The sequence below is a fragment of the Hydra vulgaris genome, chromosome 03 (genome assembly GCF_038396675.1).
Source record: "Hydra vulgaris chromosome 03, alternate assembly HydraT2T_AEP".
In the NCBI taxonomy this organism is placed as follows: Eukaryota; Metazoa; Cnidaria; class Hydrozoa; order Anthoathecata; family Hydridae; genus Hydra; species Hydra vulgaris.
This window is the reverse complement of record NC_088922.1, coordinates 10173293-10188712: the sequence shown is the minus strand read 5'-3', so window position 1 is coordinate 10188712 and position 15420 is coordinate 10173293. Positions and strand designations below refer to the sequence as shown.

Sequence of the window (15420 nt, the reverse complement as noted above, 5' to 3'; positions counted from 1 at the left end):
AATAGCAAATATTCCCAAAATAAAATATGATTGTGAATATTATAATAAATTAATAAAGTTCAATTGAAATATTCAACATTGATTGTTTAAAAATGAAACTTAAAATTATTATCATTGAACATTGATTGTTTAAAAATGAAACTTAAAATTAAAATCATTGATTGAAACTGGGAATCAAAACAACATTAACAAAACAATAACACACTTAAGATGGTTTTAATTATAGATAAAACTTACAACATGGATTTTTTAAAAACAAGAGCTATTCGTATTACTTTGATATAAAATGATAACTCTGAAGTGTTTTAACAAAATGATTTTACTCCATTATACACTTTTATTTTAAACACAACCACAGCTTCAACACTAATGTTTCTTTATTTTAATTTTCAAAATTTAATTTAATAACCTAATTTTTTGTTTGCGTATGATCATGAATGTAACACAGCATTATGGGTAATATATGAAATTTATTTTTAAAATATTTATACCGTAAAATATTCATATCTTAAGACTTTAAAGTAAATTTAAATATATATCTTATGTAAACTGAACATTAAAGTATTTCATCTTAAACAATAACACAGTTGCTATTTTTAATTGTAAAGGATAAATATTTTTATATTACAAGGATATCTTAGGTTTGTAATTTTTGTAAAAGTTTGACAACTAACTGTCAGTGTAGATTTCTGGAAGAGCTTTTTGAATTTTTTTAATTTAATTTCATAAAATAATAACAGGAATAAATAAATTAAAATTAAACTGTTTAAAGCTAAAAATAAAAATCATTTTTCAAAATCATAATTGATTTTTTTTATATTTCTATTTGCATTAAAAAAAAAAAAGAATTTTTTTTAAAACAATGAGATAATTTTTAAATCATACTTTATCATTTGAAATAAACATTTGAACGGCAGTTTCTGCAACTTTTCTAACATAGTTATGGCGCTTTTCCATTCTTAGACGAGCAAAACGCAAAGCTGACTGTCCTCCACGACCTAAAAAAATAATTAGGCACTTTTATTTTAAAAAAACCTGATTTCAAAAAATTTTGAAATGTTGCAGTTTATGAAAACATGCATTTATCTATTTTCATGTTTATCTGTCGATTCCCGGATGCATGACTACATTGTCAAACAGCACTTTAAACTGGTACTTTACAGGACTGACTCCAATTCAGGGCAGGGATATCAAAATAAAACAACAAATAATATTTAATAAACATTACTACAAATTCTTTTAACAAAATTTACCATGTTTTTTTGGCAAATCCACAGTAAACTTATGAAGCACATCACGAGTATTGCCACATAACGTTCCAAACAAAGCACCATTACCATCCATAATAATAAAACCAAATTTATTATCATCTTCTAGTAGTGCAGTTAAAGCCTGGAACATTTAAGATAAAATAAAAATTGAAATTTTGTTTTTCAGCTCACTATATAATATTAATTGTTGATCTTTTAAAAAGTCTTAGGCAATCTTTTAAAGAAACTCAAAATGTTGTTCAAAAAGAAACTCAAAATGTTGTGTACAGGTTTAAAAAATAATGAAAAAATAAACTTGAGCTAAATAATTCCTACTAAACCTGATTACTTGAATAGTTCAATTAGGTGGGATTAATAATCACCACTTTAAAAAATATGGAATGTTATTTGGAACCAGCAAAAATGAATATACAAATAAAAATGATAACTAATTTGCAATAAAAATAGGAAGTAGATATGACAAAAAAACTTTTACAATATTAAAGTTAAAATTTGAAATTTAACCAGTCATAAATAGAATATTTAATATAGTATACAAATGCAATATTTACCCCCTCCCCCCCAAAAAAAAATTGCTTGAACAAAAACAAATTAATTTTCAATTGAAAAAAAAAATTAATGGTAATAAAAAACCCTTAAAAAATTTAAAACTATTTTAACAACAAAAAAACAGACTATATCAGTCAAATTACTCCTACATTTTAAGCAAAATAAACAAAAATCAATATAATAATTTTAAACTAAATTATAGAAAATTTAAATTCCCAAACACATAAAATAAAGGTTTCCCAATAATTTTCAAATTTTCCTCATTTGATCTGGTTATTTTCAAATTAATAGTTTTTAAATTCCCTGAATTTAAACCAAGGTAAATCCAAAGCAGAAACCATAAACATGTTGCAAGTATTTTCATGATAAAATATATTTTGAGGATCTTTACTAAGAGGTCTTAATAAGTATTATACCACAAAACCTGTTGTGTTACCAATATTTTACAGTCGATATCAAAAGTTCGGAACATTTAGAAAATTTGAAGAAAGTTCAAAATATTTGTTTAAAAAATTTTTTATGACTAAAAATTAGTTAATATTATATATATCCTTAGTTAGTATGTATATTGAGTTAATATAATATACTTAAATATATTATACATGTATATATTATATATATATATACATGAGTTAATATATTATATATGCTTAAATTATACTTTAAACTATACATACTTATAATTATATACATACATATATTATACATACTTATTTTTTGAACTCCTAAATTTGATTTAGTCATAGTTAGATATTATTTTAAATAACATGTTATGCTATTATATATCATAATATTATTATTAACTAGTGTAACATTATTTTAAATAACATATTATATTAGTTTGATGTTGTTTTAAATACAAATTAAAATAATAGGATTATGGGAAAAACTAACTAATGGCAGAAAAATGTGCTCACATTGTCATTTTACAAAACTATGACCAAATATGAATGGATGACCAAATATGACTATTCAAAGTGTAGACAATTGCATTAATTGCATCAGTGGCATGATAATTTCTATTGAGGTATTTCCCACTGGTAACAAATGTTGTGATTTTTAAGAAAATTTAGTGCAAATAATTTTGTATATTTAAAAAACCACATTCCAGCAAAAAAACCTTGCTTTCTCAAAAAATATTCAAAACAATATTGCCTGCTGTCAAAAATACAAAGGCTGGTCAGCAGAAGATTTGGAGGATGTAGTGTTAACAAATCTTTAATTGAACAGTTCTGTTGCTATTTTACAAATGTTAGGAGCCTATCTTCCTAACAATACCTCTAATATTTGCTGTTGACTGTTAAACATTCCCCAAAAACCACGATAGTTTATCAAAGTGCTGGTAAATAGTTTATGCTTCTTAACACCACAATAATTAGCCATGCTTACATTGGAATACTTAAGATAAACTTAAAACATTCATTAACATCATAAATACTCACAAATTTCAGCAAGATGGAGCCCCTATCACCAAAACAAGATTGTAAACACAAAAATGATATTAAGGTTAATTGCCCCTGGCATTGTAATTGACCTCAATTCCATAGAAAATACGCAGAATCATCTTAAAAATATCCAGTACAGAAATTGAGACTCAGATCTCCAGATGATCTGCGAGAAAAAATTAAACAGTTATAGATTAAATTAATTAATCCTGAATTTTCAAGAAAACTTATTCATCTTACGTCTGCCCTTTTGTAGAACATTTTTTTTTTTTAAGGCTGTTTTACTTGGTAGCTAAAAACTAATTTTTTAATTGGTGTTTACACTTAAAAGTTACTCTTTTTGTCGATTGTCTTGATTACTAACATATTTTGATAAAATAAAAAAAAATTCAAAGGAAATGTTTTTTTTTATACGATATTCTAAACATTTAATTGGGACTGAAGATGTTAATGGTACCAGATCTCAGTGATACCAGTGTTTTCTAGTTCTGGTCACACTATCACAAACAACTGAGAAATTTAATCATTGCAAAGAAAAAAAAATTTTAATGAAATTTTACCTCTGTATGAAATTTGTTGTCGCATAAGTAAAGAGATGTATTAATGGGTTTGAAAGGTTCAAAATCTATATTCACTTTCTTTTCTTTTCCCTCGTTAGTTACAATAGTTCCGCAGTATACAACCAGACCATTAGGAGGAACTTAAAATTAAAATATTAAAAATCATATAACCAGGGCTCTAAATTTATATTTACAGAATTATTAAAACATATTTTATCAATATATTGTTGTCAAAGTACTTTATACAAATTGGTTGCAAAATAAATAAAAATTAAAAAAACTAACTATTTTAGCTTTAAATTTTCAAAAATGTTAACAATACCTTGTAAAAATAAAGCATTAATCCTGTTCTTGATTGATTTTATAAATAAGTTTCTTCTTTAAAATACTAATAATTCTATAATTTTTTTACTTTATATATTTAACTACACATGCTGAAGGAACACTGTGTTCTTTCTGTTCTTCTTGTATTTGGAGTTGAATATATTCAACTCATTTGGAGTTGAATATATTCAAGTTTCCTTTACATATATGTAAAGGAAACTTGTTTATAATGGCTCCTGAACTTAAGAGCCATTATGATTAAAAAGACTTTAATTTTTTTTTAAATGATATTGATAATCATGTTAATTGTTTTTATAGTAAACATATAACTCCCAGGAACACAAACCCTGATGAACAAGATCACTTTGAGAAACAAGTGTACTTCAAGTGATGTGGTAATAATTGAAGTTGATGAAATTAACAACCAATAAATAATTCAAAATAAATTTGAACATTCATGTTGCATTAAATTTGAACTTGAAAAAAAAAAAATTTCTAAACCATAAAAAAAATTATATTTTACATATTTTGTCAAAACCTCAAAATACTTTTCCTGTTATTGGAAAATTAGGTATATAAAAGCCTACTGGCTTTAACTAAGTTGCTAACTCCATCTTTAAATCAACCAAATTGATTTAATAGTGGAGTTAGCAACTTAGTTAAAACTAGTAGGTTTAATGGCACTTAGTTAAAATCAATAAGCTTATTGTTACTTAGTTAAAACAAGTAAACTTAATGGTATAATGAAGATTATCTACATTATTATCTTTCATTAAAGAGAGTATACTTCAATAATTCGCATCAATTTTTATGGTCACACCCTTGTAACCATAGAAGTTTTAGTACTGTGACAACACTGTTTTAAAACAAACTGGAATAAATTACAAAAACTATTTAAATTATTTTCTTTTGTATACCTTTTACAAAAGCCTGCAATAAAATGTAATTTAACTATTTTAAATAAAACTCAATAGCTTAGGAATTAGCAAAACTGTTAAAGGATTAATAATTTTATTAACTCAAGGTTTAGCTTTATAATTCAGGGAAAAAAACTGGATTTGGAAATTAGAGATATTTCATCCAACCTTATGTGAACATTTGTAAAACTGAATCTTGTGTAAATTTAAGTTTGTAGATGACAAGTTAATATAAACTCCATTCCAACAACTCCTATTTTGAAACTAGAAGACAAGCTCATAAGCTTTAGAAATTTATTTGAAATTGGTTACTTTGGTTACCTTTATATTGGAGATTTTAGGAGAAATAATTTAATTTATTACATCACTTCTGCCTTTTTTTAATTTAAATATACACACACACGCAAAATGGTGTTACAGTTAAAAATCATTACCTTTGACATGCCTGGTCTTGTAATTAATCAATTTAACACAAAAAAATAAAAATTTTTGCAAACAAAATAAACAAAACATTATCCTTACCTTTATTATATAGCTTTAGCCTGTTCTGTACGGAGGTGATGGCACCCAAAACAGATAGCCTATAAATAATTATTCTATATAATATTGCTAAACTTAATAGTAGTAGTGCCCTTTCAGGCATGTTTAATACAGAACTCTTGGCAGCAATTGCAACCAAGGTAATGGTGATAAAGAGTCGCAGCACTTTGTTTTATAAGAAAATGTGAACAAAAGTGTATGCAAATATCTAACGTACATAAACTTCAAATTATGCAATGTTAAAAAATACTTAAACATATATCAAGTTTTACAGTTTGACTTTTACTTGAAAATTGCATTGCGTCGACCTCTCCTTAATTTTCATCTATTGCATCTATTTCTGTTAAAAAAATTTTTATACACTTTTAAAATTTTGTAATCAATGTGCCTGCATGGCTGAGTGGTTAGCACACAGAGCGAACGAGAAAGCCGTGGTTCGAGTCCAACCACTGACAATATTATTTTAAAATACAAACTACTTGTGAAGTTTTTTGTAAAGATTATATACAAACATATTTAACAATATTATACACTTTAACAAACAAAAATTTTTTTTTTGTTCGTTAAAGTGAATAATATTGGGGAGAGGGGGAGGGGGGATTTGTGTATATACCTTGACTTTTTTTAAAACAGTAAAGGGGTTTAAAAAGTATGTTTTTAATAAGAAAATAACTGAAAATTCTAATTTTATATTTAAATTAAACCATTTTATTAAATTTATTATTTTTAATAGTAATTAAACGTTAAAAATATTTAATATTGATATAATAAAAAAATTAAGAGTTTTACAGCTATTTTACCATGCCTCCATTAAACATTTTTAACTGAGTGCGCATAAACGACAGAATTAAGATAATTATCAAAATAATATTATACTCCATTATCTTTTGGCCTTAGTTTTAGATTAGAGATCGTCCATAAATTACGCAACGCTAAGGTTCACTAATGAACAAAATAAAAAAGATCAAAATTTTCTCTCGCAGAGTCGTAACTTAAATAAAAAATCAAAATAGTTCATTAAGTTTAATGAAAATCGCCACCTAAAAGAACTTAAGATCTCCTTCTTTTTTGAAAATAAATTTAGCGTTGCCTAATTTATAGACAACCCCTTAGTGTTTTACAGTCTATATAGCTTTTAATAGTCTAAGATTTCCTTAGTTCTGCCATTTTTATAGCGTTGCGTACAAATGTATGTAAGTGTAAACGTCTTTAGCATTTGTTGAGTTTGCAGGCAGTATGATGGATGGGAAAATTTTCTAAAAATAATTTAATAAACATCCGCCCCAACCACTTCTATTAAGTACTCGAAAGTACATACATACATATATATATATATATATATATATATATATATATATATATATATATATATATATATATATTATATATATATTCTATTAAGTACTCGAAAGTACATACATACATACATACATACATACATACATATATATATATATATATATATATATATATATATATATATATTCTATTAAGTACTCGAAAGTACATACATACATACATACATACATACATACATACATACATATATATATATATATATATATATATATATATATATATATATATATATATATATTTGCATTATGTCATGAGGTCAGGCGCGGTTTTATTAAAAACGCAATTATTGTTGAAAGTCTTTTTGTTTACAAAATAAATCATAAAGATTACATTAGAATAAAAACAGACACAAAATTACATTTACATAAAAAATACATACTTTTTAAATAAAAAAATAGGAATATTCTAATAATCTATAATATATAACAAACTTTCAAAATTTTGACAATTTAAAACATTTATTTTTGTAAACAAATAATAATAGTTTAAAAGATTTAAGGCTTTGCAGACGTGGCTTCCAGAATGAGCCACAAAATAATAGTTTGTTTGATAATATATTCTTAAAGCAATTTATGAAACCTCAAAACTTAACATATCTCAAAAAATACAATTTTTAGAACATTAGAACAGAATACTATAGAACTTTACTTCGCTTAGTAGTGTATATTTTAAACCAATAGAATTAGTTTGTTTGTAGATTTGGTGGGTTTTTGGATTTCACGTATATTCTTTTTATTCTATTACACCAAGATATTTTTGAGAACATTCAAGTTTATGTATGTTTCCATGTATGTCCGTAAAACAAAAATTGTTTGTTTTTCATACATAAACTTAAATATTTCCAAAACAGAAAAAATTATATTAATATTATTTCCGTGGTCAGTATTCTAGAGCAATCGTTCCCGCTTCCCAACTAAGCCTGATGATGCATTAATGATTACTTTATTCTCAAATAGAAAAGCTATAAATAAACATTGATAAATGGTTTGAGTTAGGGCAGATAAAAAAAGATAAGCCTCGGTCAGTCTACTATATGAACTTAATATATATTGTAAAAAAATATCATAAAAAAACGATCAAAAATAGTAACTAGAAAAAAACACACAAAAAAAACACTATTTACATCATATACTCAATCATCATAAATTAATAAAGTAACTTATGAAAACTGATTTCAATTATCAAGAATTAAGGTGCAGATAATCTGTTTTACCTGTTAACTCTGCTTTTTATATTTGAGGCTGTTCCAAATTCATCAGCTAACATTTTTGAAACTCTTGAAATTTGATCTTTAGGTGGAATAATAAGTGATATCATACTTGTACCATTTCTAATAATATTAAACAACATAAAAGTTTTCATTGAATAATTTTCACAATTAAACTATATTTATATTGTAAATTATTATAAAAATACTAATAGCCATACTACTAATCCTACCATATCTAATAATATTAAATAACTTATAACAAAAATAAAGAAGTTAAAATGTAGATGATGATATTAATTAGTAATAATAATACTAATAGCAATAATAGTAATAATAATAATAATATAAATTAATAAAAATCGTAATAATGACAATAATAAAGAGATCTTAATCAGAGAGCGTATTGTGCATATTGCAATTAGAAAATCAAACTACTGTTTCTAAACTTTAATAAATATAAACCTATTGATTTGTTTGTCACTATACAGTGCAAACATCAGTCATATTGCTAACATTAAGTTTTTGAAATTAAAAATGATTATTGCAATTTTAACTAAGATTTATTTTTAATGTATTATAGACTTAAATTATTTAAAATAATAAAATTCTTGAAAACTTTTAATAAATAATTTATATAATGTATTTATTAGTTCTATATTTGAGTGTAACAACAAGCCTATGCGTTATGTCGAGATCCTACATAAATTTTTTGCACTCCTAATTAAATAAACTATTGGTAATGAAAAATGCTTCACAAAAGTTAAGTGTTTATGATGATTTTTAGTTTTTTATTAAATAGTCTTTTAAATAAACAAATTAAAAATTGGACAAGTTTTAATTTGAAGTTATTTAATTTGAAGTTAACACTAAAAATGATTTGATTCAATTTTACACATTTATGATTCTATTAAAGATAAAAAAAAAATTCATAGCCTCGATACTTTGTCAGTTCTTTGTGATTGCTGAGTTTGTCAGTTCTTTGTGATTGCTTGGTTTTTCTCTCCGAGTTTTTACTTCCATTACTTCAAGTCAGTATTCACATTTTTAGCTACTTTAAAGTGGAAAAAATGCGGAATCTTTGGTTTATGACTAAATCATTCATTTAAAACTTTTAAATAAACTTTTTTTTCAAATATTTTAATTTGTTTAGATTTTTCAGCGTGATGGTTATATTGTTATTAATTTTTAAAACCTTAATTTGGTTTTTCTTTAATATCTCATCCAATTATTTTCTTTTTTATATTCTTAATAAAATATTTTTATTATTAATTATATAAAATACCTTTATTATATTTATAATATTAAAAAAAGTACTATATTCACTATCTATGTTTATTATAAATAATCATTTTTCAAAAAATTTTATTTTTAAGCAATTTACGTAATGAAATTATATTAATTCAATTATTTAAAGTTTAGCTGCAAATAATTCATCTTTTTCATTCTACCTTTTTCATAGAAGATGTGATATTATGCCAGATGCACCGCATAAACTTATAGAGAAGACCAGCACACCAGATTATTAAGAGCCTTTGATACATCAATAGCAAAAAACATTTTCACAGCATTGTGAACAAAGTTTTTTTTTATGATAAAAATAACAAACTGATTATTAAATAATTATTTTTTTTAAATTAAAATTACCTACCCAAGTTAAAGTAAAGAAAATGCATCAAGTTTAAACTTTTTATCATATTTAATTCAAAGTTATTTTTTATGATCATTTTACATTTAGCGATTTTTGTTTATTTATATAAAGCTCTAAATGAACTTTTTTTTATCCCTTTGTGAAAGTGCTGTTACGTTTGAAAGCATTACTGTTTTTAAAACCATGTGAGAGGCATATTTTAGAGAATTTAGTTAAAAAACTTTCTTAGAAAAAGTTTATAATTTTTTTTAGCTTTATAGTTGCTTTTTAGCACAAGTTTTTACTTTATTATTCATCTTTTCGAGTAGATTGGAAGGAAACAACTATAAAAAAACAACGTAAAGCAACAATACTTAACAACTGTTTTTACTTATTAATATAAACAATTTTTTTATTTATATTAGGAATTTTTCTATGCAATTTAATTCATTTATTTATGTTCGTTCAGTAGTGAGAAATTATTACATTGGTCACATCTAACAAGTAACTTTTTCAATAACTATCGGACAAGAAAATTTTATGTGCACCACATTTAGCAAAAAATGAAAGACACATGTGGCTACAACAACAATTCAAGTGAAAAATTATCAAGATTATATGCTTGCAAACAACTTGTATGAATAAAATTTATAAATAATTCTGTTTACATGTTTTCATAATTATTTTTTAAAATAATTATGAAAACATGTAACAACAATTATAAAAAATGCAACATATATTGCAATGTAAAAAATTAAATATTAATTTATAAAATTTTAAATATCGAAAGACCCAGGTTGATATAATTTTGGAAAACAAAAATGGCAATGTAAAACAAAAGCACTAGCAAGGACACTTTCAGAAAGCTACAAAAGATTTCAGAAGACTTTACTACAAACTGCCTTTAGAACCATTAAAGTGATTTTTTAGAATTGTACTCTTACTAAGTGATAACAGAAAGAGTTGCACAGCCATCATCTTAGGCAAGAAACAAAGTAACACAGTTACTTTCAGTTTTAGATCTATGCTAATCAGCACATCAGCCTATTAGATAAAAGAGTGCAAAGTTTGTCAACAGAATTTTTCTGCTTATCCCTTGTGTCTTTACCTTGGAGGTCTTCTACAAGAAAGTAGCAGACCAAAGATAAATATTTTTATTGAGAAAACTATTTCTAGTTTTTACTTAACCAAGAGCCTCAAGACTGGAGGTATATTAAGCAAAAGGGAAGAGCACAAAAATTCGAATAATTTAAATATAGTGTAATACAACCCATATTTTTGTTGATGTAAAAATTCCCCTATGAAAAAGTCTTAAAATATTTTTATTTTATTTTAAAAAATAAAAAAAATTCTTATTATAGATAAAGCACAATTAGGAAAAACATAAAAAATTAAAGTAAATTTTTTTCAAATTAAATTTCTATATACATTATTTGTTTTTTAAAGATGTTATTCTATTTTTATATATTTAAATATATTTTTAAAAATAATAGATCTAAATGTAATTTATCTATAATACATTTGACATCTTTAATTGTTAAAGTTATATAATTTTGACAATTTAAAAAAATTAAAAATAGCTTATTTTGTATTTATTTGGAAAGGTTGTATTTTGTAAAAGTTTTATAAATTTAAACAGCCCTACTAGGTGTTATATATATATATATATATATATATATATATATATATATATATATATATATATATATATATATATATATATATATATATATATATATATATATATATATATATATATATATATTCCCTTATCCAAACCACAGTGTAAAATTATAGCCACAAGCTTGATGGAAAACAAGAAACAAAAAAACAGTTATGCCACATAATTTTTTTCTTTATACTTGTATATTTTTAAAGAATGGCATGATTCAGAGCTGGAAATTTTTTAAAGTTGAGTTTTTTAAAGTTTGCTGATCAACACTGATTGGGTGAAATGAAAAACATTAAAAAGTAGACAATGAAATTTTTTCCAGACAATCAAGTTTTTTTTTTTAAATTTTTACTTAAATTTTGTAACCGTAACACTTAATGAATTACATTTTTTGAGTTTGCACAATGTTTAATAAGGTATATTGTTATAAAGCCTGATAATTTTGGAAAAAAAAAATGCTAATGAAAAAAAAAATATTATTTAAGAATAATCGTTTAATACTACAAATAAAATACATTATAAATTATTAATATTTTGCTGAACTCTCAATAAATTTTTTCACCTCTCTTTACTTTTTTCCTAGCTTGACTTTTTTTAAAGTATTGGTTTTAAAATAACATAAAGAAATAATAATCTTTCCTAGTAAAAAGGTTTTTTAATGTAGTTGCAAATGCATTCATTTTAACTAAAATTTTTCTTACTTTTATAAATGCATGTAAAAAACATGCTAAAACATGATTATTTTCTTCAGTTGCATACTTAGTTTTTAACTTAAAAGTAACACTATGGAAGAAAGTAATCACGCTTCAGCATGGTTTCTTTTATAGTAGCTGAAAATACATTTTAAGCTTTAGTAACTAACATTTTAACATTTAAAGCTTTAGTAATTGTTATTTTATTATAATATGTACTTTTTATGATAATTAAAAAGCTATCAATTGCATAATTATTTGGAAAAAAAATTAGTGAAGTAATGTGCTTGTTTTAGAGAATTCTAAGTGAATGCTAACGTTTGCATAGCTAAAAGTAAAAAAATGTGACATTTGTTTTTCTGTCTTTTTTTAACAAATGTTCGAGTCCTATATATATATATATATATATATATATATATATATATATATATATATATATATATATATATATATATATATATATATATATATATATTTATATATTTATATATATGTATATATATATATATATATATATATATATATATATATATATATATATATCTATATATATATATATATTTATATATATGTATATATATATATATATATATATATATATATATATATATATATATATATATATATATATATATATATATATACATATATATCAGGGATGCGGAGTCCCAAAAGGACTCCGGCTTTATATCTCTACTTTTTCCATGTCTGTAGTGTCCAGAAGCTCTAAACATGTTTATTGACTTATTATCTGCTATAATTCACGAGATTTAATGACTTGAAACTTATTGTTTTTAGGCCCGGAGTCCTTGCCGCCATTATACCTAAGGACTCCGGGCTCAAAAAACGATTGTTCCTCTAAGCTAAAAGTCTTACTTTTTTTCCTATTAGTAGTCCATAAACTTATTTATATTTTTAGAGCTCCTGGATACCAAAAACTAGGATTAAGTAATCTTTTTGTGACTTTTAAATCCGGAGTCTTTTTTGGGACAAATGTTGGTCACCGTGTCTGACCCATATTTCATGTGCATTTATTTTCCAATGACTTTAGTTGTTCCAAAATTATCAATAAATTCAGTATTGTATATAAACTTTATTTTTTTAACTTTTTATTTTTATACAAAACAAAATTGAAGTTAAACACACGGCTACGTTAATAAAATGTCATTTTTTTGACTTGATTCATTTTTTTTTAAATGTTAAAGCATCACATTTTTTTGAATTAAGTAGCCTGGTTTTTATTATTTATATTAAAACATTGCAATTAGTTATTAATTTAAGTTTATAGTTTAATATTTACTTTATTTTTTGTCCAGTATTTATAAATTTCAAACAAATATTTAGTTTTTAAAACCCCTTTTAAAATTATTTTATAAAAATTTTAATAGTTATTCAAATGCTTATAGAAACCAGTGTTTTTTATTACACTATTAAATTTGAGTTGTAGCATTTGTTTTAAAATTAATCCTAGAAAATGTTTGAAAAGAATTATAAAAAATTCATATTTATATAAATGTAATTACGTATAATATTCTTTTATAATTTAAATAAAATAGATTTATTGTAAACATAATTAATTTGTTACTTTATTTAATAAAGTAATAAGTAAACTTAATAATTTATGTATTTAATATATTTACATAGTAATTTATGTATTTAATAATTTTGTATTTTATTATACATTTTTATTACATGTTTAATTATGTATTTAATAATTACATAATTTATGTATTTAATATATTTACATAATAATTTGTGTTTTTAATAATTTACAAAGCATTTCGCATAGTATAGTAATTTTTAAAAAATGTAATATAAATATATTTTCCTATTCAAATTTTAGTTTTTTGAACTTGGATTTTTTCTTTTTCTTTAAGATTCTCTGTTTGTTAGATATTTATCTTTCATTAAGTTGTAAAAACAAAATATTTCATGCGTGGTCAGGAATGGCATTCGATCGCACTTCTTTTACTTTTATCAGGCATGCCCAGCAGACTTGAGTCTTTATAGGACAAATTGTCTGGTACAAAAAAGTTTATATATGTATATATATATATATATATATATATATATATATATATATTATATATATATATATATATATATCAGGTAATGCATAATTTATTGGACACAATAAAGGTTTTTTAAATTTTATTTAAAAATTCAAAAAAAACTATTATTAAATTTTTTTAAATAAAGTATTATAAATCAGTTATTTCTTATATGAACAAATATCTCAATTTTGCTTTGACACCTTTTTTCGTAGTTTTAATTTAATGCAATAATCAAAGCTTGCTAACCCTGTTGTAAACCTTATGTGCCAAATGTCACTAAAAGTCTTCAATTTGACCTTAAGTGACTTTGTGTTATAAAGCTGGTTAACAAGTTACCTGTTTTTTCTTTATTTTTAATGTGTCTTTTATTTTTTGCTAAATGCGGTGCGCATAAAATTTTCTGGTCTGGTAGTTATTGAAAAAGTTACTTGTTAGTTGTGACCAATATAACAATTCCTCACTATTAAAGAAACATCAATAAAAGAATCGAATTGCATAGAAAAATTATTAACACTTTTACTCCTAATAAAAAACAGTAAAATGATTCTCAATTCAAAATGAGTTTCAAAATTACATTTTCTTTCGATGAAAAATGCTAATGTATCATTTTTTTAAACATATTAGTTGCATTTTAAATCATGTGAATAGACACGTGAACCATTAATAGTGTTGAACCTTTAGCTTTTCATTAGTAAAATAAAATTTTATTTGAACTTTGTCAAACAAAATTAATGTGATAATGATGCATGTTCTAAAAAAAAGTCTTAGTAAAGTAAATGAAAGTAAAAATTTAATGTTTTAAACATTTAACTAATTTAAATTTGATTGAAAATTAAGCAAGAATAATATAAATTTTTCTTTTTATGAAAAAATTCTTTTTGGTTATGCCTTTTAATTTTTTTGCTCCATGTAAACACAATGAGAACCGTTGTTGTATTTTAAGTTCCAATATCTCTTTGTAACTAAATATAATAAAAACTACTTAATACTATTTGCTAACAGCTTTTAACATTTGATTTTACCATTTTTTAATGGCTTTTAACATTTGATTTTAACATTTTTCACTTACCCTCTTGCAGCCTCCAAACTTCTAATAAGCTTTTTTATTTTCCATATTTCTACATTTCTATCTGATTCAACTTCTGGGTTTTCAACTGATGCCATTTTTTAGTTCTTGATTAATAAAACAAAAAAACTTAT

At 23.4% G+C, this 15420-nt stretch overlaps 1 protein-coding gene across 1 annotated transcript in view; it reads right to left on the bottom strand.

Annotated features, from left to right (window-relative positions):
• LOC100200827 (eukaryotic peptide chain release factor subunit 1) overlaps positions 1-15420 on the bottom strand; it is a 39582-nt gene extending 24162 nt beyond the window's left edge. The window contains exons 1-6 of the mRNA XM_065792300.1: positions 15290-15420; positions 8179-8295; positions 5589-5647; positions 3826-3965; positions 1254-1392; positions 886-998 (exon numbers count right to left, since the gene is read on the bottom strand). Of these exons, the coding sequence (XP_065648372.1) occupies positions 886-998; positions 1254-1392; positions 3826-3965; positions 5589-5647; positions 8179-8295; positions 15290-15384 (663 nt within the window). The 5' untranslated portion in view covers positions 15385-15420. The remainder of the gene's footprint in view (positions 1-885; positions 999-1253; positions 1393-3825; positions 3966-5588; positions 5648-8178; positions 8296-15289) is intronic.